Source organism: Cuculus canorus, chromosome 2 (genome assembly GCF_017976375.1).
Source record: "Cuculus canorus isolate bCucCan1 chromosome 2, bCucCan1.pri, whole genome shotgun sequence".
NCBI classification, from domain to species: Eukaryota; Metazoa; Chordata; class Aves; order Cuculiformes; family Cuculidae; genus Cuculus; species Cuculus canorus.
The window spans coordinates 104,642,780-104,666,800 of record NC_071402.1 but is presented as its reverse complement, the minus strand read 5'-3'; the positions used below and the strand labels follow the sequence as shown (position 1 = coordinate 104,666,800).

Here is a 24,021-nt window from a genome sequence, read left to right as displayed (position 1 = left end):
CAGGCTCTTTCCCCTGTTAGAGAGAAGCAGGAGATTAGGAGGCAACCCAGGGAGTCCATGCATTTTTTTTTTTCTTTGAAAAGCACTTAGTTTGTCTTTAAAGGCATTGCCTTTGGCCACTTTCAGCAGAACTGTTTTTATTCAGACTATATGAGCACCAGGAATGCCCTAAATATTCTGAAGGGGGAAACCCAGCAATTCTGTTTCAAATTCTGCTAAGGAGAAAAAACAGATCCACGGTGCGGGTTTCAGTCGGACTAAGTATGACATGCAATGGGAAGATTATTTTAATTACAGTAATGTCTAAGGGCCACTCTAATAGACTGAACACTAGACGCTGGGCAAATATGGAATGATGGGGCGGTCACTGCCTGAAGGAGCATATAATGTTAAAAACATCCCTTCGGCCATGTGGTCTAAGATAGAAAGAATAGAAATGCTTCAGATTACTGAGTGACTCTACAGACTGATGATGGGCAAGGGTCGAACACTCACTGGGTACAGGGAATAGCAAGAGGTGTTTAAAGAATTGTCTTAAGGAGCACAGAGGAGGATCTGTGATGAAAGTGGAAGATTCGATTTCAATTACAAATAAAAAAGAGAATTTGAGTTTACAATTGAAATATAAGTTTGAACTGATTAAAAAGGAATTAACTCTGCACCACTGCCAAACTGGACATGTCATAATGCAAAAAAATATTCTCAACATTAAAGAAGAACAAAATTGAGGAGAACTGTGGATGACTAGCAGAAGTACACTGTATTGACTTTGTAGAAAGATCTTTTCTATGAAATCAGAATATTTAAACAAGTTTGAAAATCCAGTTGTTTTGTTTCTGTCATCTTTCTTTGAACATAATTTACATCTGCAATTACTTGAACATAAGTATTTACGGTACCCTAGTTAGAGGAAGGAACATGGTTTTAAGTAAAAACTGCTTCCTGAATAAATATTCTTGAATAAGTATCTGGGTTTGATCACAATTTTATCATGGCTTTTCAAAAGGGCAAAATCCTACTGTTTTAATCCACTATTTGTAACAGATGTTTCCCCCCTGAACAAGAGAATTTATTTTCATGCCAACTTGGCTGGTCAGTAAGTACATGTTCCTGAAATGTTCAGCAAATTACTGTATTGTCACATACGTAAGTAAGCTTTACGGCTTTTCCTCTGTAAAAAGATACAAAAGAGAAAGGCCCCACAATGTCTGTGGCTGTGGACTACATGGATGATGGGTGACACAAAAGAGGAATAATACCCTGAGGTTCCCTCTCCTGTTTATGCTCTCCTGCCCCTAGATCTTGCCCTCTAATCCTCCCATCTCCGCCTGTTCCTGGAGAACACTAAATAAGACCTCAGGATTATCTCACAAGGGAAATATGTATTAATGGACGTTTGGAGGAACACGTTTGCTAAACTGAATCTGCTCTTACGGGTCCAGTGCAGGTTGCATTGTAGGCGGTTGAGTTTTGCACCAGGCACTCAGGGTGGCAGGGAAGGCACTTGGAGTCCTTTTCAAACTCTCTTGGCTCCCTGAAAACAAACAAACAAAAGCAGAACTAATTAAAGCCAGGTTGATTAGCAACTGATAAATTACGGTTGTCTCTCCTTTCAAGTCTTTTCCAGTTTAGATAGGGATGATGCTGCTGAGACAGGAGGAGGAATGGGGGGACCCCCCTGGTTACACCAGTAGCACTTGCTCAGCACGAGCAGAGGGAGGTAAGAGTAGGGGAAATTTGTTTGACAGTGAAACACATGGCACTCCAGATTGCACACTACAAATTAGTTTACTTTCTCTTTTAAGCTAATGACAGAATATTTGCAATATTTCCAAAGGCTCTTAAATGGTAGTGATGCAGAGAGATCAGCAAAAACAGTTCAAGTGATTCCAAGGCTCCAAATAATAATTAGGAAAGTTAAAAGAGCAATGCACTGATAATTAAATTCGTGCCCTCCCTACAACACACAACGAATCATTAAAATATGAAAGTTGGGAACAGATGGTTTCAATAGCAATAAAGCTGTTCCACTTCAAGTAATAGTGTTATTAATTAAACTAAATCTACCCATCATTTGACATAAAAAATGCCTAGATCTGCCCTTCAGGTCATAATAGTTGCTGGAGGGAATTCACTTACAAAACAGGCAGCTGCTGAACTGCAAGTTGCTAGTGAAATACAAACATCAGGAGCATCATACTTGCTTATTACTCATAATTTTTAAGTCAAACTTTGAAAGAATTATTTAAAAAATATTTTAAAATTATTAAAAAAATATTTTAAGAAAAAATAATTTTCAGTGCTTGCCACACCTTTCTTGCCTATGTCATCTGTTGAACTGACTGAAAAACCCAGCCACAGTCCTGACATACAGGCAGTGATATATTTTTCCTCAGCCTCAGCAAAGCCAAAGCAATAATTTTGCCTGAAATTGCTGCTCCAAACGCTTTTTGCATGAAAGCTCGTTCTCCCTTGACTGCAACTTTGCAAACTGCAAGGGCAAGTCACTCAGTTGAGCAAATATAAGAGTGTCTTTGCAGTCAGGAAGCCTACCAAGCAGCAAAGCCCTGGCTCCAGCGGTGACTGAGCTCCTGGTGACTGCAACTGGTTCCAGTTCCCACCTGCTTGACATGACAGGCATAGTCTGGATTTTCACTGGGGCTCTAAGCTCTTTTATTTCTTAGGGGAAGAAAGTGTAAGGCTTAGCCCCTTCAGGCCTCCAGATAGTGTCCTCATGGTTTTGAGGGTGTGTTTTCATGCCAATCACTGTGATAGGAGCAAAATCCTAAGCAATGTTGAAAGGGGAAGGAGAGCTACCCCAGATCCTAGCTTTTCCCTCTTTTTAGGTACTGTGCTCACACAATATATGTGCGAAGCTGGTGAAATCCTTTCTTCCTAGCTATAACATGTTCTAAAACTCCAAACCCTTAAGCCACCGCCAAAAACTCAAGCACCCCTCAGACACCTTACCCTTGCACGATATTGCACTGTTTCACACACTCCTTCTGGCGATCAAAAAACCTGCAGGAGAAGCAGCGGAAGGGTCCAGGGCCCCAGCAACCCACATCTGAACACAGGGGGTCACAGACGTGCTTGGCAGCAGCTGGGAGAGAAACAGAGATGAGTAAAAAAAAAGCCTTGAACTTCAAGGCAGGAAGAGAGCAAACACAGCACTGCAAATGACTTCACTCTGACCAGCTAGTTCATCCGACTTGTTCCAAAGCAGACATGAATGGTCCTGGCAGCGTGGAAAATGAATAAGCACACTTCTCTTCATTTCCAAAGCCTGACATCTGGCCTTTCAAAGTAAGAACGAGCTCCTCTGGGACAGCTTAATAGTTGTATAATAAAGCTAAACCAGTACCAGGCTGAGAGAGTTAGAGTTCTAGAGCCTGGACAAGAGAAGGCTCTGGGGACACCTTATTGGGGCATTTTCTTTTCAACAGGGCTTATAAGAAATGTGGAGAGAGATCTTTTACCAAGGCCTGTAGTGACAGGAGAAGGGGCAATAGTTTTAAACTGAAGGAGGGTAGATTTAGATCGGATATAAGGAAGAAGTTCTTTACAATGAGGGTGGTCAGGAACTGGAATGGTTGCCCAGAGAAGTTGTGAATGCCCTGTCCATGGATGTGTTCAAGGTAAGGTTTCGCATGACAATAAGCAACTTGCTCTAGTAAAAGACATCCCTGCCGATGGCAGGGGGAGGATGGACTAGATGATACTTGAAGGTCTATTCCAACCCAAACCATTCTGCGATTCTATGATGAATTTCCAAACTACAACAAATTCATATTCTGCAATAAGAAATATTTAGATTTTGGCCCAGGGACCACTTCAGTCAACGGCAGGACAATTAAACAACAGTTTTGACCTTGTCAAAGAAGCCCAGTGTTTGGAATTAGTTTCTATGTCCTTCAACCTATGTGGTTTCACTATGCCTGTAGTGGTGAACCAGCTCCTTCCCAGCTGCTGGACACCATGACATCAACATCCTTGGTGGGAAAAAATCCCACTTTTCCTCCACCACCTTCATTATAACAGTATCACTCATAAATTTTGCAGCCAGGGGAAGAGAGAGAGAGGAAAAAAAGCCTTGCTCAAGTTACTCTTGCATTTTAGCATGAACTTTCACAGGGGACAGGAAAGCAGCGTTGACTTACCACACTCATTTTTATTTCTGTTCTGTATAATCTTTGTTTTCTGGCTCTGAGTTGCAAACAAGCTGCGCCAGTCCACAGTGTCAGCATAGCAGAGGTTCTTGTTCTTCATAATGGCAACATCACCATCACTTATTTCCTTGAGGGAGCGCAGTCCCAAGGACTGTATCTTCAAGTTAACAACAGCAAGGGAATACTGGCCACTAAAATGAACATGGAGAAAAGGAAAAGGAAAAAGGAAAAAGGAAAAGGAAAAAGGAAAAAGGAAAAGGAACAGAAGAAAGAGAATGAGTAAGCAGTGTGTAACTCAGAGCACTTTTCTTCTGTTTTTCAAACGTGTTGCTGTGAATTCAATTTTGTTCAAGCAAGATATTGCTCAGTCCCCTAAACGTAACACCCGCTACATGACATACCTATCATAAAATAACTGCAATACTCATATCTGGATTTGCACGGGCATTTTAAGATAAAACTGGCAGGACATATGAGCTCTGTCAAGTAAATGATGTACTACAGTAGTTGTAGGTAGAGCAGCTATAATTTTGCACTGGCCAACCAAGCTATACTTCCTCTTGGGGTAAGCCCAGGTGGGCACCGCCAGTGTCTGCACCGCCTGGCAGACATGCTGTCCATCTGCAACTGCCCAGCTACCTCAAACCCCCAAATGCCTCTGATCACATTGTAACTTGCCCTGGACTGCAAAGAGGGCTCTTGATCCTGCTTGTGCTTTCAGGCTGGTGGGAGACAGCCTGGTCACAGAGAAGGCTCAGCACAGCACTCTACACACAGCACAGAGCTGCAGGTTTGATCTTCCCAGGACATACTACCAACTGCTACAATGATAGTGCTTCTCTCCTCACAGGCTTTCTCCCATTTTGCACCAACCTGGAGACACTTGTGTCCCACCACTTGGTACCTTGGTATGCTCAGACAAATGCAGCTCTACACAATTTCTTCAACAGTCACTCTGGCACATGATTTACTTACTGCTGCTTGGTTCTGCCTCTTATAATCTCCAGATTTTCGAAAGCATAGAGATCAGTAGCATTATCGGGCCAGGCCTGAATCAACAAAAATCCTGAAATGAAGAAAAGAAGATTAAATAATAATAACAATAACACTGAGTATTGGCAGCAGAACCTCCTCTTCAAATTCCTCCTGCCCCGGGAGAGGGCACTTGAACTCTCCCTATGCTTATCTGACAATCTCAAAGTGAAACATGACATTTTAGGGAGCAGGAAGATATTTTTAAATCCTGTCTTATAAACAGTTTACTTCTTAGCCCATCATGAGGGCTTGGGAGAGCAAGATACAAGTGTGTCAGTGAGCTGCACATCCTGCCACACGGAGCCACCAGTGACAACGTCCATGGCCAGCGGATACCTTAGCCAAGAGACTGTGGGTCCCAGTACTGTGGGAGAAAGACATTATTCTGGTCCATTCGTAAACTGCCCTCGAGGAACAGGAAAACTGAGGAGAAGGCAGGAACGGAGCAGAACAGACAGCCACTTGGAGTGGCTTTGCTAAGGCAAGCAAATTTCCCTTCTCAGCCGAGGGAGAATTTGGGAAATTGCAGGCTGTTGTCTGAAGCTCTGGGGTTAGTCACTGCTACCCTGAAGAGAAGCAGAAAGGTAAAAGAGAGAAAGAAATGGGGAACTGGAGTTATGTCTGTGGGCATAGCTCTGATGTTACTCTCATTTTATAACAGGTTGAACAGAATTACTTTTAATTGATATGTTGTGCAAGACAACAGCTGAATACTCGGCTGGACATTTTGTGCTCATGGAGACACAGCCACCCCAAGGAAGAGCTGGAGAGGGTGTCTCCACGAGGATGACGCAAGCCACTGAGCGCGCTTCCCTAAGGAGCTGCTGAAAGGTCTACCACAAATAGAAACACACGGCTTTTTTTAGCCAAAGTGGCACGCCTCCGCATCACCACATACTTCTTGGGTGGCTGAGGATCTCCTCTGCTTTTACTCTTTGCTAGGACTAACAGTTCAGCAGAAGGGGTGGTCAGGCCAAACCACACACCCTGGATGGGAGAGCAGTATGGGTTACATGGGTGGAATGCCGGCAAGGTGCTGCTGACCACCTTTTTTGAAGAGTGACCCCCTAGTAGCCCACAGACAGAAAACATTCACTTGTATTTCTCACCATGCACTTAGAAAATTTCCCTCCTCTCCCTTCGTGTTTTTGGCATTATCAATCACAGAACTACTCAGCTTAAAAATCATTGCTGACCTGATATTTCTTTGACTGTTTTGAAGACATCCAACTTCTTGGGGTCCAAGGGTTCGGTCTTCGTGAAGGCATCACTGAAAAACACAGAAAGAGGAATTGGAAAAAGAATGGCTCAGCCTAAATTTCTCCCTAGCCCTTCTCCTCCAGTGCTAAGTGACCAGCTGGCAACTCACCCTAGAAATGCAACTGGGAGAATGCTGACGTCCCCGTTGATCTTGGTACAGTTTTTGAAAGAGTCAATATTAGTGGCGTTAATGGAGAGAATCCCTTTAAGTTCACCTATTCCGATGCCATTGCACACTGTTAAAAGAGAGATACAAAAGTCAAGGGGAAGAATAGTGAAGCCCAATCACATGGAAAGGAATAAGCATGAAGATGCCACTAGTCCACAAAGCACTCCAATATGGTCAAACCTACCACTACAAGATGACTTTCATACATCTTTTGCCTAGTTTTGCTTTTCAGAAAGCACCACAGGATAAACACCTTGTGCTTGCCCAGCTGTGCAGCTCTGGTACAAGCATCTCTGCACAACAACTCTGGCATATGCCCTTGTCTCTTTCTCATTTTCATTTTAGTCCCCTTGATGAGATACTGGGAAAGACAAACGAGGGATAATGCTGATGTGCAATATACACATGCACACGATGCACGGTTTATCTGCTGTACTTGCAGTGTATCCCAGTTGGAGAGCATGATCCACAGCCATGTTTCCTGATCAAACCATTTGTCAGATCTCTCACTTATCACTGAATATTTACATTGAATTAACATTTAATTTAAGGTCAGAACTCCATGTGTTTTTTTCTAGTAAGTTACCTATCATCTCAAAACCCTACTGGTTAATAAAAATTTTTTTCATACCTTTGCTGCATAGCCCATCACACTTTTTACACTTCCGAACACCATTTTCTTCCACTTCATAAGTATCGGTATTGCATGAGCGAACACAGGACCCGTGGTCTGTCACCACGTAGTTGTCTGGAAAATACATGGATACAAAGGTCATTGAAATATGGGAGGTACACACTGGGGGCTGCACAGGCACTTAAATAGTAGGAAGAAAAAGGGGGGATGAATTTTTGGCATACTTAGCAAAGTAGAGGCATAAATTATTAATTCTCACAAACATCCTTTGAAGGCAGAGGGACATGCAATGCTATCATCTTTTTACAGAGAGGGGAATGGTCACAAAAACAACATTGCCAAGGCCAGGCAGTGCAGCAGTGCCTTACTCAGCATCAATACACGGCAATTCTGATCCCTCACCTACACTCACTCTTCCAGGCCAAAGGCCAGGCAGGGCAATGGTCAGCCTCAGAAAGGGATATCAGTTCTGGATGCTAAACTCTCTAACGTCTTTGTGGGTTAAGATACCACGGACACGGAATAGTGTGAAATAATACATAATACACAATCATCTGTAGAGAAAGCAATGATGACAGGTCCTGAGAGGGGGTGTTTAAACCAATGACTTTCCTAATCAAGAACCAGTTAAGAGTCAATACTGCTTTGGTCAGCATTGATCACATATGACTTGTTTTGCCATTGTGTTGATGATTCTCGTAAGATTTTCGTAAGAGAATAATCTTCAGAAGTGAAAATTTAAAAACACTTGAAAATCAGGGAAGGTGATGGATGCAGTCAGTTTGAAGAGGCTATCTTCTCTACCAGATATTTTCTCATTTTCATCACTTGTTCCCAGTTCTCATAGAGGCAGAGAAGAACAAGACAGTCCTCTTGCACTTGGCCATAATGCAGAGGGATGATGTGGGTCCCTTTCCACCTCCCTCCAAACCCTCACCTGCTTTGTGGCTGCAACCTGAAATAAACTTACGTGGACATTCTCTCACACAAGTGGCTCCGAAGCTGTATTTTCCTTCTGGGTTGACATCCATCTGATAGGTGGTGGGGTTATACAGGACCAATGGGGGACATGTATCCTTGCATGTTGCATCATCCCGAAACTTGCGGCATGCCTGTTGTTGAACACCACCACCCATTAAACTACCTTCTCCTTAAAAAGCGACAATGGTTTTATGTAAGCTTTTTAATAACACTCTCATGGGCTCATCTGTTTCCTGCTTAGCTTTAATGGAAACCCCAAGCACCTACAGGGATGGTCCCTCATGCTTTCAAGGTGAAAGGTTGCTTCAGGTTGGGCAATCGAGTTTAATACTTAAAAAAAAACAGAAGAGAGAACATGAGGTTTTCTTGTTCTGAACAAGAAACCTTGGCACTCAGGCAGAGAGTTGCTGGGATTCACGTGGGAACAGAGGCAAATCTGCATGCCTTAAACAGAAGAATTTTCCTACAAGCAGTAACCAGATCAAGACAAACAGCACTTTTTCTGGCCAGACACTTTTTAATAACCTAAATCAAATCAAGTCCTTTCCTGCCGATTACTGACTTTTCTGGCTAAATATTAAACTGAAGCCATTATATTTGACTGCAGGTAATAGAACAATTTAGCAGGTATTTACGAAGGACAATTTGGTTCTTCCAATTTAATTCTGAATTAAATTAATAATCACTCTCTTTTCCCTTATTTTCTCCCCTGTCTTTCCAGAAGAGAGAAAATAACTGTCTTCTTTGTGAGTACTAGCAAGGACATCATAGCCAAGCAATTTATAAGGAGACCAGGCATACAGATAATAGCACCACCCCCCAGGTCAAACAGTTTCTGTGCCGATTACTCAGGTGTCACTTAATTCAGAATGAAGTGTAGTGCAAACATCAGGAAAGAGTTAAAAACACAGTGTGCACCAACACCTTGAAACTCTTGTAGAAATGGAATAGGATGCTTTTTTCCTTAAAAAACCCTCCATTTGCTCCTTCTCCCTCCACTGCCCCGAGGTCTCCCAAACAAAATGCTTTTGTGGCAAGTGAAAACTAAAAAGGAAAATCTTGATTTCACATCTGAAGTTCAAGGAAATTGAAAAAAAAATGAAGATCCGTCATATGTTAATCCCCTTACAAGTTCGTGCTTTAGTAAACCAAGATTATTACTGACTAGCAGTAAGGAGCACAAGGCAAGGCTATGCTAGCATAGAAAATCACTGCACTGTTGCTGCAGCTGAGGACCTGAGGACCTGCCTATGTGGGGAAATCACCCTACAGCAAACACTTAACTGCTACGCAACAACTTTGAGCTCTGGGCTCTCAAAAGCACTTATGCTGCTTTGGCACGTGCTAGGAAGGTCCACCTGCAGAGTCAGTACAGACCAGCTAAGAGTGCTGTGAAGTTCATGTCCTCTTCCCTCCCACCAACAACCTGTGCAAGGAAGCCCCAGGGCACCCTCCAGGTCAGCATCGCTGAGGGGCCTCCTGAGATTGCAAAAGGCTTGAGGACAGGCAGCTGAAAGTCTGCCTTCCTGTGTCAGGGATTTAAGCAATGGTGGTGGCATCGTTACCAGGCAGTCGCTCTCCCGAGGCCCTGTGCACCCCGCAGCACACTGGTTGTGGCAGCAGTCGCTGGGCACCTTTCCCCTGCACCGGCCAGAGCACTGCTGGGCACAGATGACTTTCGTCACTGGAAGACACACATGAAAGAAAAAAGAGGACATATCAGGAATGAAGGATGTTTAAGCTGTACTTGCAGCAATGAGATCAAGAAATATGGAAGAAAGGTATGATGGAGGATCTGTGCTACATTTTCCTCATGGGATGAGTATTCTATCCTCATATAAGGGCAAAGCTCAGGAGAGGTGAGAGCTGGCGTGAGCAGCAGCGAGAAGGGGCTGTATTCAGCTCATAATCATCTTGGCTTTTGCAAGGTGCTAAGCACTCTAGTCCCAGCAAGCATTCAGGTTCCAGTGGCATCAACACCTAAACCAAGAAAACCTCTAGAGTCATTGCACCTTATAGTTGGTTAACAGAGCAGGATTTGGCTCTGTTTTTTTGAGAAACTCTGATATTATTGGTGTAAGGTTTGGGAAAAACAACACAACAGGAGAACTGCCAGGACTGCACTATAATGGGAAACTGTACATTGTTGGTGTGGTGTTAGGATCCCTTCAGTGTACTAAAAATGTTTCTATAATTTGCAGAGAGAGGGAAGACCCAGGCAACAAACTGGTTTCATATGCATACTGTATTGTTTTTCTTTATGTTTTAGTTTCTTGGCCAAATCTTATCTTCATTACTCAACTCCCACAGGGTTTGCACCAGTGCAGCAACCCAGAGGAAGAACTGGCTCTGATTCAGCGTTTTGCAGGGAAGAAAAAGCTGGCTGCAAAGTTTTGTCGAGAATCAGGGAATTGTCTCCGTTTGAATATCAGAGAAAATGACAAACACAACAGTTTAAAAAAAACCCAAACAACAAAACCCAGAAAATAATGGCTAGCCTATGTTTGCACCAGAGACCCTACAGGATTTTGTTCTCTACTAAAAAATTACAGATACACAGACCCTGACATTAGTTGTAAGGGAAACCTAATGGCTAATCCGCTGCATTACAGCATCCTGAACATTTGGGCTGTGCACCGCAGTAAATGTTACCAACTTCCTAGCTGGGCACAAATGTTACAATACTATCAGGAATTTCTATAAATCCAAACCAGATGGTTGTTAATTAAGAGAAAAGTATCAGAAAATGTAAGCCACTACAGGCTATATAGCAGTCATTTTTTAAAATTCATATTTCTGGTCTTTCTCAATTACACACTTGTAATTGTACCCAAAATGTATTTTTTCATTTTTCTCGCAGGACTGTAAACAAGATATTGTATTTTGAAGGAAGCAGATTATCTCTACAATATGCACTAGTTTATCTGATAGCAACTCCTCCGTTCAACTAGAAACAGGGGAATAAAAGGCACACTGTTCTACACAGACAGTATTTTTATACATTTTTTTCCACAAGCATCAGCAGGAGAGTAAAACATCTCATCACTTTGATAGCTATTGACTAGAGCTTCCTGCTGGAAACATGTATCGTGGCAAACATTTATATTTCATACAGAATATCCCACATTCACTGAAGGAGCAAGATAAGTATCGCCCCAAACTTTCCCACATATGGAAATGTGGGATACATTTTCAGTTGGCCAGATTCTCAAATGCTTGGAGAGGAGAGCCAGAGCCTGCAAATGGTTTTGCTTTATGCACTCCTAGTCATCCTCCTGAAGCCAGCAAGAGTTTGTAAATGCTGGAAGCTTGCACGGATGAGACCTGAGATTTTGCAAGCCCCCGGGACAGCTGTGCAGCCTCAACTGCAAGAACTGACCTGGGAATGGCTTGGTGTACACAGCCACTGTCCACCTCAGGAGCCAAACTGCAGAGCATCTGACTGAAAAACCCTACAGCTTATACTAAAAGATGACAGAAAAGCGATACGCTCCTTTTTCCTTAAGCTCTAAAAGCTCTACACATTTGGTCTGATACCTGCAAGCAAGAAATTTAGGTTTAGGTGATTATTCAAGATGGAAAAATGAAGACAGCACACCAATAGCATTTGCATTATGTCTAGATCAGCAGTCTTTTCACTGTTTTTTACTCAAAACCAGCAGGAAGGAAGAATCTGAACCAGTGCATTTCCCTACTTATCACAGAAGAAGGAAATAATGAAGTATCAAAACAAATTTAGATGGGCTTCCTCCTCAGCCTTTACTTTAGGAGAAACAAAGCCTTGCAAAATTTCAAGCACTTCTAAATTGATGTTTCTTTGCTGTCTTGGTATCAGGCAAGCATACTACCATTTTACAGTAAAGCACAAACAACCTCACAATACCAAATACCTACATTTACAAATTAAAAAGTGGCTACGTATTTTCTGAGAGCCTTCCAAAGGCCCCTAAGTAGAGTGTGTAGTGTGATTATCTACACAAATGTGACATCTTTTGTGTTTATAAAAGAAATCTACAGGGAATCCAAAAAGAGGAATTGAAGCCAGCAAAAATTGGCCTATGTTGTTTCTAACAGTAGAAATTAATCTGAAGTATTGTTAAGTAGCCTGCAGAATAGCTCTGCAGGGAACAGCAGGAAGGCAAACAATTCACCTCACAGCCACTGTATTCTCTCTTATATGGTAAAATAACTTAAAGAATAAATGCTCTCAAGTGCAGATGGGAAAAGGTCGTGGGTGACAGACAAATGCTTTCAACGTGGGAGACAGCTGCAGTCTTTTCCCTCTGCAGGAACAGAACATCTGCAGGGAAACCCAGACCCAATTCAAACCACCTTGAGGTTTCCCCTCCAGAAACAGTTTATCAGAAAGTGGGCATGGGCCAGTCTTCTCACGACTATGCTTCTGCAGAGTGGGAAGCAGGCCATGTCCCTCCGTGGTATGCTTCAAGGCGTTCCAGTATAGTGGGATGCAGAGAAGGGCAAGTGTGAAACGCGTGCCACTAATTCGTGCTTGACAGGTTTGGGGTTTTATTTTTAGTAGATAGAAATTTAGTATATCAGAGCACCCAAGACATTTCTTAATCTGCAGGCTTACATGTCTGGCAGTTCTGTTCACCAGGACCCCAGCAGTGGCTTTCTGTGCAGTTCGGATGGCACTTGGGACCTAAAACACAAGAGCAGAGTATGATATTCTATAAACACAGACAACAACAACATCACGTGAGTCACAGAAAACAAAGACTTGAGCTTTCCTTCTCAATAAATCAGAGGAGGAAGCACCTCAAAAATGAGCACCTCACTGCTCAAAAATTTTGGAAGTCGGACCTTGAATCTTTATCTTTTGTTCATCTCTGGCTTCCTACGTGCAATTCCGCACACCTTTGAGCAAGTGAGCACAACATCCAGCCAGTCTAGCTTACGAAAGAGGCATATTTTTCCCAGGAACAAGAATCCCAGCTACTGCCCAGCTGGCCCTTCTGCTGGAGTTTGCATGCAACAGCACGTCACTGCCAGCTTGCGGCCAGGCATGTGCCAGCTGCTCGCTACAGGCCACATGTAAATCAATGTTTCTGAACAACGCTGTTCTAAAAAGAAAACAAACCCAACTGGATTCACAGGCAATTGCCAGCTACTCCAACCACAAAGTAATTCGACTTGTCTGCTTCACACCCTCCTCCCGCCCTCTGCCAAAAATACTCCTTGGTGTGTGGACAATTAATGGAGAAGCGGCATGATGGACAGACACCCTGCCTGAACTTGATGGTTCAGTGTCGGGCTCCTTCCCATCCCTCCTTCTTTACTCTTTTCTTTCTTTTTCTTTTTCTAATGACAAGCAACGTCCCAGAGAAAGAACTTACTTTAGATTACAGGGTCATTATTAAAACCATAAATGGCTGTCTAAGCAGATTAATCTGGAATTCACTAAATTTAAGAGGCATTTCCTACTAGAGTGATTCTTCCTGCTAATAACACATGATTCTCCCTCCCCCCCACCACTCATCAAATAGCTGAACAAATGCCAGTACTTGTCCAAGAGTTGATTGATTTGGTGCAGGACCAAAGAACTAATTTTTTTTTTTTTTAAGTTGAAAAGTTAAAGGTTAACATTTCTGTGGTGTTCAGAGTCAAACTCTTGTGCTAACTCATATAGTTCACAACTCCTTGATTTCAGCTTTGCAGAAAAATATGTCAACACAGAAGTTGGCTATTAGCTCTCAGGCAATTACGCAACTGGAAGAAGATAAAGAAAATATGTTTTCCTGCCAATTCACAGTGCCAGAAATGAAATGCTCAGAAATGAAAATAAACTCTCCTTTCCGTGAAATGACTGGGGATTCTACAAGGGACTAGTAAGGCTGAAGGATTAGCTTGAGCCCACTCAAAGGATATTCTACACAAACTTTTAAATATATGCTCATCTTTCTGCTGATCTAAAGCATCAGATTTATCTGTCTGTTTATCCATTTTGCAAGGATAATCCTTGCAGCCCGAAACACCAGAGTTTTATGGCACTCCACTTGGTCATCAGTGCTAAAAAGGCTTCAAGTTCCACAGGAACTCCATGAAGGTACCCGTATGGGTCTTCTAGACCAGAGTCATATACTGTAAACAAAAGACTGCTGGAAAACAAGTGAGTGCACATTATTCTGAGCTGTCTTTGAAGAAATACATATGTAGTGTACTGTCTGAAACCAAGAGCAGCTTTCCCAAGAACTTCATTGAGCTATGAGTTAAGGACCTAACCACCAAGAAATCATACACTCTAGGGCAGTGGTGAAAGAGTGAACGGGCTTCCCTTGGAAGAGGGCTTGGTGGCCCTACCCGCAAGAATTGGTGGATCTGAAACCCACAGGAATTGGTGGATCTGAAATCCACAGCAGGGGTGTTCATTCTTATCTCTGAAGTCGGGGAGTGCATAGCATTTTTTTAGGTTCATACTCACAAGAAGACAGGTTGCTCGCAAATTCAAGCACCGTGAGAGGTTTCTTGGTCGTGTCAATGATGTCATCCCAGAGAACAGTGTCCATATTGCACAGTTTGGGGTTGTTGCTGATTTTAACCCCTCCATTGAGAATTTCTGCCATGGAAGGAAAAAAACAGTAAGTGAAGCAGATTGTCTAAGTCTGCTCTCTGTGATCTAGAGAAAGGGAAATAAAACACGTTTCTTCACCTCAGTCACACTACGCTGACAGAAAAGGACAAATTGCATGGCACCAGCACTCCCGATGGTACAACTAACACCAGGCTCAGCCTGACAGATTCTGGAGGGACAGCTGCTGTTGGATGCCACTAAGATGCCACTATATGTGTCTTTCTGCCTCGTGCCAGCTCCAGAGGCCACTATACTCAGCAGAAATGGCAGTGTTGGTGTGCACAGCCAGAAACCATCAGCCAGATACTGTGTATGACCTTAACTCATATACTATCAGCTCCCACTGGAGTTTAACAGAAAACACTGACATGCATGCACTGGAATCAATAATGCAAAATAATGAGCAGATACTTCTTTGCCATTTCAGGGGACACAAATAAATCTCACCACCCTGCTGATGCTTTGGATTTTCTGGTTCTTTCTGAAATGGGAAATTATGAACTTCCTTCATCTTTTGAAAAAGGCTGGCTAGGAGGAAAACAACTAGGAAAATGGGAAACTACATTCAGATCTTTGTTTTTAAAGCATATATATTGATGGCATATAACTCTGCGAGGAGACCTTCAATTGGATCTTGATAGCAATAACCTAACAGTTGAAGTTTCCTTAACAGGTGCCTCTACCTCTTGCCTCTCTCATCTCACCTGATAGTCGTTTCATTGGCAGCTCTCGAAGTCCCTGTGTTTTATTCATGTGGTAATTGGATAAAACTGCCAGGGCGTAAGAGTTATCATACAACACATTGCCTCGGATGATCTGGAGGTTTTCTAGGGGAATGACATCCACCATGTTAAGTGCGATGAGCACGTAGCCTGCAACCTCCTGTATTGTCTGAGAGAACAACAGAAGAAACATTGTACTTAATCCATAACACTCTTCTACTCTTGACAAGTTGCCTTCCTCCTCCCGCCCCTCCAATCCACCATCTTTCAAATTTAAGGAACAATAAACCACTTAATCTTATTAAAATCCAAGAAAATCCAAGAACAAGAAGGGACTATGTGGAAAACTTTGTTGTCTAAGCAGGTATAAACCGACCCTTAAAGCAGCTACCCCTGTTCTGCCCCCAAGCAAGGGCAAATGTGGCTGCCTAGGGGATGCAGGAGAACAGCGCAAGTATCTATGATATGGCCACCAAATGTCATGCTTCCCTTGAATACTCGCCCAGCCTCCAAACACTGGCAGGATAGAGATGCCATCTGACTGAGGTTTTTACACTCTATCTTCTGTGCCCATTTCCTTTTGGATCCTCTAATGCTCAACAGAGGTGAAGATCAGGTAACCTTTTCCCTCTTAAGTAATAAATAGTTACAGGACAACAAGGCAAGTGAGGCACTGTCTCCGGATGTAAGTTACTTCCTGACTTTTGCAGTGAAATCTGTGCATTTCTATCCCCTGCATAAATGAAAAATCCTCAGGCTACCACTTAGGCTACTTTCCTATTCTCTCAAGACCTTCACTGAGTTATGTTCCTGGGAATGCTGAGCTCCGTGGCTAATTGTGCTTGGGAAAGGCAAATGGCAATGCTATTATTTGTACTGATACATTTCTATTATTGTACTGATACATTTCTATTATTGTACAGATACATGTATTTGTAGCCCATATGTCGGAACGATCTCTTTTCTGATGTTCTTGCTTGTTACTATAATGAAATGTTTTTTCCCCCTTTCTTTGTTCCCTGAGAAGAAAAGCTCACACAAAGAGATTATTCCTTCCAAACTGGAGGACTGACCTGTTTATTCAAAGCTACCATACAGAGCTCTTGATACCGGACATATAATTACGTCAAAAGAAAATCTCCTCTCCTGCCTCTTTCTTTGAAAAACTCCTAATCTGACAACTTGCACGCAAAAAGCAATGCATTTAAAACACCTTATTAAAAAAAGCGAAGTAACCTAAGGTGTGAGGCTATTGCTGCTGGCAGCAGCCTGGCAGCAGAGCTGTACCCCTTGCCCGGTCTCTGCTGGTGGAGAACCTGGAGGTCCACAGAGCAGACAGTGCTTCTCCCCATGCTATAGCTCTGTTTTAACATCCACCTCCTGTCTGTTTCCATCTGAGCTTACCGTGGTCGCTCATGCATGTGTGCACAAAACAAATGTTGAGATGGAAATAGCCCATGTGTCAAGGATAAAATATTATCTTGAAGATTGCACAAAGCATCCACGTGGGAAGTTATTGCACAGGACCCGCCTGCCTGCTTGAGATGTGGGCACTACAGCCTGAAGAGGCACCCACCCCACGGCAGGTGAAGGGTCACAGGGAGGGTAAGGGCTTCCACACTTCAAAGTCTGCTATCAGTGTGTTGTCATTCACTTTGCGATTTGCTTTGCCCAACAGTACCACAAAGCTTTTTGCCCTCTGAGGAGTGAGGCAATGGGTCAGGATGTAATATTCATAAATAAAAAGAAACTCATCTGTATGGCAGCTGGCACAGGTTGGCAGTAACATGAAAAGCTATTTCTCATACTACTTTATTTAGTATAGTAGGATTGAGCGTATCCTGCAGCCTACAGGTATGCCGTGACTGATCTGCAATTTCTCTGCCATTAGCTAGCTATGTTTTTCAGATCACCACGGAATTTTATAGGTAGTTGATCCTTTGCACTTAAAAAATGCAGTAGTGTTCCTTTAGCAGGGAAGGGCACATTGGCCAAGAACACTAACCTTCAGGAAAGAGAGGTCACGATTGTGCTCCACGTATGTAATCTCCAGGTTGCTCAGTACCACCTCACAGTTATTATACATCCTCTGCAGGCTGGTGAAATGGTCTTCCACATGTCCCAACTGGGTCAGCTTGTTATTTGTCCCTTGACAAACTGTTCAGGAAAGAAGAAAGCTCCATGAAGCAAAGCAAGAGTAAGTACAGGGTAAAGACACGGTGCCCACCTATCTTTACAAGCACCACAGTAGGTGAAGCATCAGCACATATTCACAGAATAGTAAGGATTGGAAGGGACCTCTGGAGATCATCTAGTACAACTTCCTTGCTAACGCAGGTTCAGCTACAGCAGATTGCACAGGAATGCATCCAGGCAGGTTCTGAATATCTCCAGAGAAGGAGACTCCACAACCTCCCTGGGCAGCCTGGTTCAGTGCTCTGTCACCCTCAAAGAAACATAAGAAACTTTCACAAGAAACAAGAATTGTTATCTTCCATGATTTTAATGGCAACAGTGCAGAGAGCATGCAATCTTTCCCACACGCAGAGATGTACCAGAATTATGGGCTGGAATAACCCTCCATCACTTTCTGTTATATAAAAAAAAGTCCAAGATGAGGCTCTTCTATAAATAAGTAGCACTAAGTCTTCTGTACCACAAACATTACTCAGTTCCTTAGAAGAGGGCATTAGTACAGTGCCATTATACACTACTGAAAGGGGTATGCTGCCAGCTATCACCAAAGGTGATTTCCCTAAGGACCCCTTTACGATACTTAGCGGTGGGGAGTGTGTGTGTAGGGTCCCGTAAGACCCTTCAAGCTAAAAGTTTGGGTTTTCAGAGCAAAACTGAACCTCCAGGGCTCACAAATCTCTTGCCACTCTGACGTATGGGACGATGGTAGATTCAGGAGATGTGGCATATTCAGCTTTGGCATATAAATCCACCTAAGTCTGCTTTGCTGATGGGGAAATAGGTGGTGCCATACACAGCACCACTGAGATTACAAACATTTATAATGGTATGGTGGAAAAATTAGTCCCCATTGAAATTCTAATACTTGCCTTTACCAAACTTAAAGGAACTGTCAGTTATCATCACTATATTTGATTGTAATAAAAGAGCATAATGCAAATTGCTTTTAAAAAAAACCCCACACCACACATCAGCCCCAGAAACTCTGTACTCTTCCAGTCATTCTCTGGGCTATCCCCACACAGTTAAAATTAAAACATCTCTGAGTCATGCCAAGAGGAAAGGAGAATGATACAGAAGGCAATATCATAAAAGACCTAATACCACCTTCCAGGTGGAAAGCTTCAGCCCAGCTTTGCTCTTTAGTGGGAACACAAGGAGGCTTTTATCTCATTGTTACTGTAATGCAACCCAAGCCCCTGACCTCATCGCTTTCCGTAACACACCAAAAGAATTTCTCTCTTTTAACTCAGAGAAAAAAAAAAAAAAAAAAGGGTACTTTTGTAGAACCATAATTCCTAGAAGCACCAGTCACAAACTGGAACATCATTGTGTGTAGTGCTATAAAGCAAAAAAGAAAGACTCTTAACAAAGCTGGAAATAAGTTGCAGAGCTAGTAACATAAGACAACACCTGTTGAAGATTTACTGAACAATTGATGTTTTATTAGTAGGAAAAATAATTTTATCAGCAGTGATAAAAACACACTTATCAATCATCAAAACCATTCACTGAGCATGTGCTACTTTTCAGTACAGTCATCACCATCAAGGAGCTACAGTGATAATAGATTAAATACTCTTCGCCCATATTTAAAACAATGCTATTCCGTCACATTCCTTAGTTATTTCTAGTTATATGTCTAGTTAAACATTATGGTGCTTGGGATTACAGTGGCAACTGCTAGTAAACGTACAGTTTAATGGGGGTTGTGATTACACCATCTAAATTGCTTGTTACTACATGTGTCTCAAGTGTAGAAGACGGCTTTTGTACATTTGCCTTGAATATCTATAACAGATGAGAAATTTCTAAGTGAGAATTTTCTGCTCCAGTTTCACACCTAACTGTTCCAATGCATTCATGCTTGAAATCTGAATTTGCCCTCTTCTGCCTCAAGTATGAGGACCACAAATTATCAGCTAGCAAGAGCCACAGGAGGGGTCTTATTCTGTAGAGTGGTCACATTTTGAAGGCAGAATGTTAGAAATATTGTCATATGCTGGTTTGCCCATGAAAATGTGTTGTTGTTGAGGACATGGGTGAAGAGGCTTTGAACTGATTGGAAAAGTCAAAGAGGCCTCCCAGAGGTCTTGAATTTTAAGCAGTGTCATCCACCAAGCAAGGAAAAAAGCAGTAATAAAATATTCTCAGATGGTTCAAAACCTCACCTCGGATGCTCATTTTAGGCATCTCTGATCTGATCTCTAAAACAGTGTGATTTGGAAATGCACTCAATTACAGTGCATGAGCAGGAGCAGTTTGGACTGCTCACAGAAATGAAGATGTGTAAGTCAGTCTGTTATCATCTCCAGGGTCAACAAAAGACCTGATGCTCTCACTGCATATCCAGTGTTAACAGCAAAGATCAGCCCTGGTAATCAAAACAGGCCCTATACAAAAGATGCAGTGCTTATGCTACTTCTGAACTGAAGGAAGGGTTGAAGAAGAACCCTCCTGGTCACCTATGCCCATGATAGACCCTACCTGACTTGGCACCAGTCAGATGGTTCAACAAAATGATCCAGCTCACTTAAACAAGCCATAGGAGAAATGTCACACATGTGAATGTGCTTCCCTTGGGATGAGACAAGTGTTGGAGCTCTGAACTTGATTCAGTCATTTTGAGGAACATGGACATTTTCACTGCTTACTAGGTCAAGGCTGGTAAGAGCAGGAAGAGGGTATGGTTACTCTTGTGCTTCTCCCTCTCCCATGGGGCCACTCAGTAAACCTTGCCAAAAAGTTGACCCAAGCTACATATAACGCAGAACAATAAATAAATAAATAAATGAGCAGAGGGTATTTTTAGCTCAGGAAAGCTCACTGATCTAGTTCGCTACGGTAGTCTATCAATCGCTGCATTGGAAACAGCTCTGAAGACAGAGAGGAGACAGGAACAAATAGGCTGGCGACCTACTTTCTACGGGACCTACTTTCTTCCCTTGTTCTGAGAGTAAATAGCAATTTGATAGCTCTCTACCAAAGGTTTCTTAAGTCACATGCAAAACCACTTGTCCCCTTCATCAGGCTCATCACATCCTCTACGCAGGAAACATAAGATGTAGATGAAATGTTAGTTAAGATCTGGAGAGCAAAGGAAAATGTGTTGCTTCTGTTACGATCTCAATAGCATATGGCTAGCATCAGTGAAACCATCCTACAGGAGCTTTCCCTCTCATGTACAATTTTTGTTTGCTCAAAGAGCTACAAGGCCAAATCCTTGTTTGGTACAAAGAAATCTAGGTACATCCAAAAGTGAACTTCCCTGGGCCATAAGCAGTATATGCTGAGCAAATAAAACCCAAACCAAGAAAAACAAGCTAAATGCCTGCAGCAGTATTACTGAACTCAGGCAAGGTTGCTGAATAATTTTCCAACTAGAACATCTGGAAAGAAAAAAAGTAGCTTGCTTACATCTAATGAACAACACCACTCCTGCAATTTCTTTGCTTACAAAACCAATCTTCTGAAAATATACATGCTCTAATTATCTCTCTGTAATACTACAGTGTGAATGCCACTCTGGTCAGAGGCAAAAGCACACACAATGTTGTGCTTGCCTCGCTCTGTAGAGTTTTAAGTAGGATGTGCATGCTTGAGTGGATAGACTATATGATGATTTTACCTCTATTGGGCTTGGCCTATTTGCCCTCCAAAGGACAAATTTGTCTGCCACATACATTCATTGTATTCTTTTGTTTCAATGCAGCGCAAAGCCAGTACTACCCAGGTTTAGTAGTCAGTGGTGGGTATGAATGCTTACGCCATACTGCTGGGGGCTGTGGTAGAATGTACACATCATGTATGTCCCATGTGGAAACTTACACATGGCTGCAAAACATTTTAGCTATAAAGGAGACTGAAAAAAGGAAAAAGCAGAGAAGGTTCCTGATGAAAATTCAGGGTGAGAACATCCCTGACAAGTAGAAAAACTGAGATCCAGAAATGAACTTCAGGGCACAGGCTGACCCCTAAAAGAGGAAAGCTTTGCTCTTATCTGTGATGTTAATATAATAAAAATACAGCCAGTCTGGAAAGTTTTGACACAGAGAGGATGTCCCAGGAGGCCACTGTCTGCAGCAGCGCTGAGAACGGCGTTGCCTGCTGGGAATGTGGGGCTCTCCTGCCCCAGCTCAGGCGACCTGCCAGACCCTCACAGACCCAGCCACAACCCCTTTAACATGGAGGTAACCCAAAGTGTCTGCAGGGCAGCAGCATGGGTTACACTGTAAAGCATTTTATTTCTACATAATTTTCATCTTAGCACACACGCTGCGCTTCCAAAATGCCGAAGTAATGTTGATCTTGAACCAGTTACAATATTACCTCAGCAGACAGCCTAAAAAAAGGCAGAGATTGCTGAAATGAGCCAAAATATCAGCCACTGCATAAGACAGCAGTGATCAAAGAGCTGAAGAAAGAGGCACACAGTTCTGATGGATGCAAACTCACTGAATTTTAGTACTTATGAAAAGTGCAAGGCTGGCTGCCCTGGATAGTGAAATCCTCTCTCTGTCCCCAGACTTGCTCCCTGCCTATGCCTCAAACTTGGCCTTAAAGGAATATTTTTAGGTCATGCAACCCTCTGCTCCTTGGTCTTTTTTTCCTTGTGCATCCCAAAAAGGTGAAGCGAAACGAAAGCATTTCCTAAATGACATTTTTCAAGAGTGATGGTAGGGAGACAGAATGCATCCGTCCAGCCGTAACACTAAGCAACTGTATTCTCTCAAATCCATACAAGCTCAGATTAAAAAAAGTGATCTCTGCATCAATTGCCCTGATGGAAGTGAAATCTGTTTTCATCTTTTCCCCAGAAAATCTGATTACTGAAGACTCAATCCTGTCACACTTATTTGCCCCAGACTTGAGAAAACCCCTGGAGAACACTTTGAAATCAAATTATCACCAATCCGCAAATCATCAGCTGTTTCTGTCCATGCTTATCTTGTGTTGGTCTCCCTGCAGTGCTGACAGATACATCAAAATAATAATTTGCAAAGGCAAGTTCAGGGGCACACAAGTCCCTTTCCAAGCTTCATATATTACTTATAACTCTATATGCCCTGCCATAAAAAAATTATATACCGTTGCTGCATGTTGTCCAGCCTTTATTGACAATGCAAAACTTGCAGATGAGATACTTGTTTAACCTGCCAGCACATTTATAAATGTTACTCTTCACTCACTTATTGGCAATAACTTCACTTTTTAATTTTTTTTCAGTTATTTCATGGAAGAACAGAACCTTCCTGGGCACTTGGTCCACACTCAAAGCTGCCTGAAGACCAGGGGAGATAACAGCACTAAGTGTCCTACCATCAGTGCAGCCCTCATATAATTCACCTTCACAAGAGCATAGGGGAGAAAAAACCTTTCAGGCGAAGGTTGAACCTCACCACAGGAAGGACATGGAGCTGTTGCAAGTCTAGAGGAAGGCCATGAAGATAATCAGAGGGCTGGAACACCTCCCCTGCAAGGACAGGCTGAGGGAGTTGGGGTTGTTCAGCCTGGAGAAGAGAAGGCTCTGGGGAGACCTTACAGCAGCGTTCCAGCACTTAAAGGGGGCCTACAGGAAAGCTGGGGCCTGATGTGACAGGATAAGGGACAACGGTTTTAAACCAAAGGTGGGTAGATGGAGATTGGATATGAGGAAGAAATTTTTTACAATGAAACACTGGAACAGGTAGTGGAGGCCTCATCTCTGGAAATGAATCTCATCTCCGTCAGATTGGACGGAGCTCTGAGCAACCTGATCCAGTTCAAGATGTACCCGCTTTTGCAGAGGTTGGACTAGATGACCTGTAAAGGTCCCTTCCAACCCAGTTCTGCTGCGATGTGCTGTGGGAAGTTACGAAAAGGAAAGGAAAAGCAAGCAAACAGGTGAGAAGTACAAACAGTGCTCAGAAGTGGGCAGATGTTTTCCCTTGAGAACAGCGGTTGCAAACGCATTTAACACCTAAAAAATCCAGTTTCAGCTCAACGACTTCAGCATTTGGGCACTGAAAATGCTGCCACAGAAGATAACAATTTTTGTACATATTCAAATACTTTGATTTAGACATTCTGATAAACAGCCTCTTGTAGCTGTACTAAGTCCCTGCTCAGTGTATTTTAGAGTAATGGAGTTACGGAGATTAATTCCAACTTTTAGACACATTGGGAACAAAACAACGACAGAGCTCTTAAAAATATTTAGATGGAAACTGTAATTGCAAAAGTGACCCAAAAGTAACTCCATAGTTGAGAAAAAGAATATGCCT

At 42.6% G+C, this 24,021-nt stretch overlaps 1 protein-coding gene across 2 annotated transcripts in view; it reads right to left on the bottom strand.

Annotated features, from left to right (window-relative positions):
- EGFR (epidermal growth factor receptor) overlaps positions 1-24,021 on the bottom strand; it is a 161,476-nt gene that overhangs the window by 34,978 nt on the left and 102,477 nt on the right. For both annotated transcript variants that reach the window (XM_009568498.2, XM_054058141.1), the window contains exons 2-14: positions 17,568-17,719; positions 15,545-15,731; positions 14,691-14,825; positions 12,843-12,911; positions 9,814-9,932; positions 8,238-8,379; positions 7,265-7,381; positions 6,574-6,700; positions 6,401-6,474; positions 5,145-5,235; positions 4,161-4,360; positions 2,971-3,103; positions 1,435-1,534 (exon numbers count right to left, since the gene is read on the bottom strand). In XM_009568498.2, coding sequence (XP_009566793.1) covers positions 1,435-1,534; positions 2,971-3,103; positions 4,161-4,360; positions 5,145-5,235; positions 6,401-6,474; positions 6,574-6,700; positions 7,265-7,381; positions 8,238-8,379; positions 9,814-9,932; positions 12,843-12,911; positions 14,691-14,825; positions 15,545-15,731; positions 17,568-17,719 — 1,646 coding nt within the window. The remainder of the gene's footprint in view (positions 1-1,434; positions 1,535-2,970; positions 3,104-4,160; positions 4,361-5,144; positions 5,236-6,400; positions 6,475-6,573; positions 6,701-7,264; positions 7,382-8,237; positions 8,380-9,813; positions 9,933-12,842; positions 12,912-14,690; positions 14,826-15,544; positions 15,732-17,567; positions 17,720-24,021) is intronic.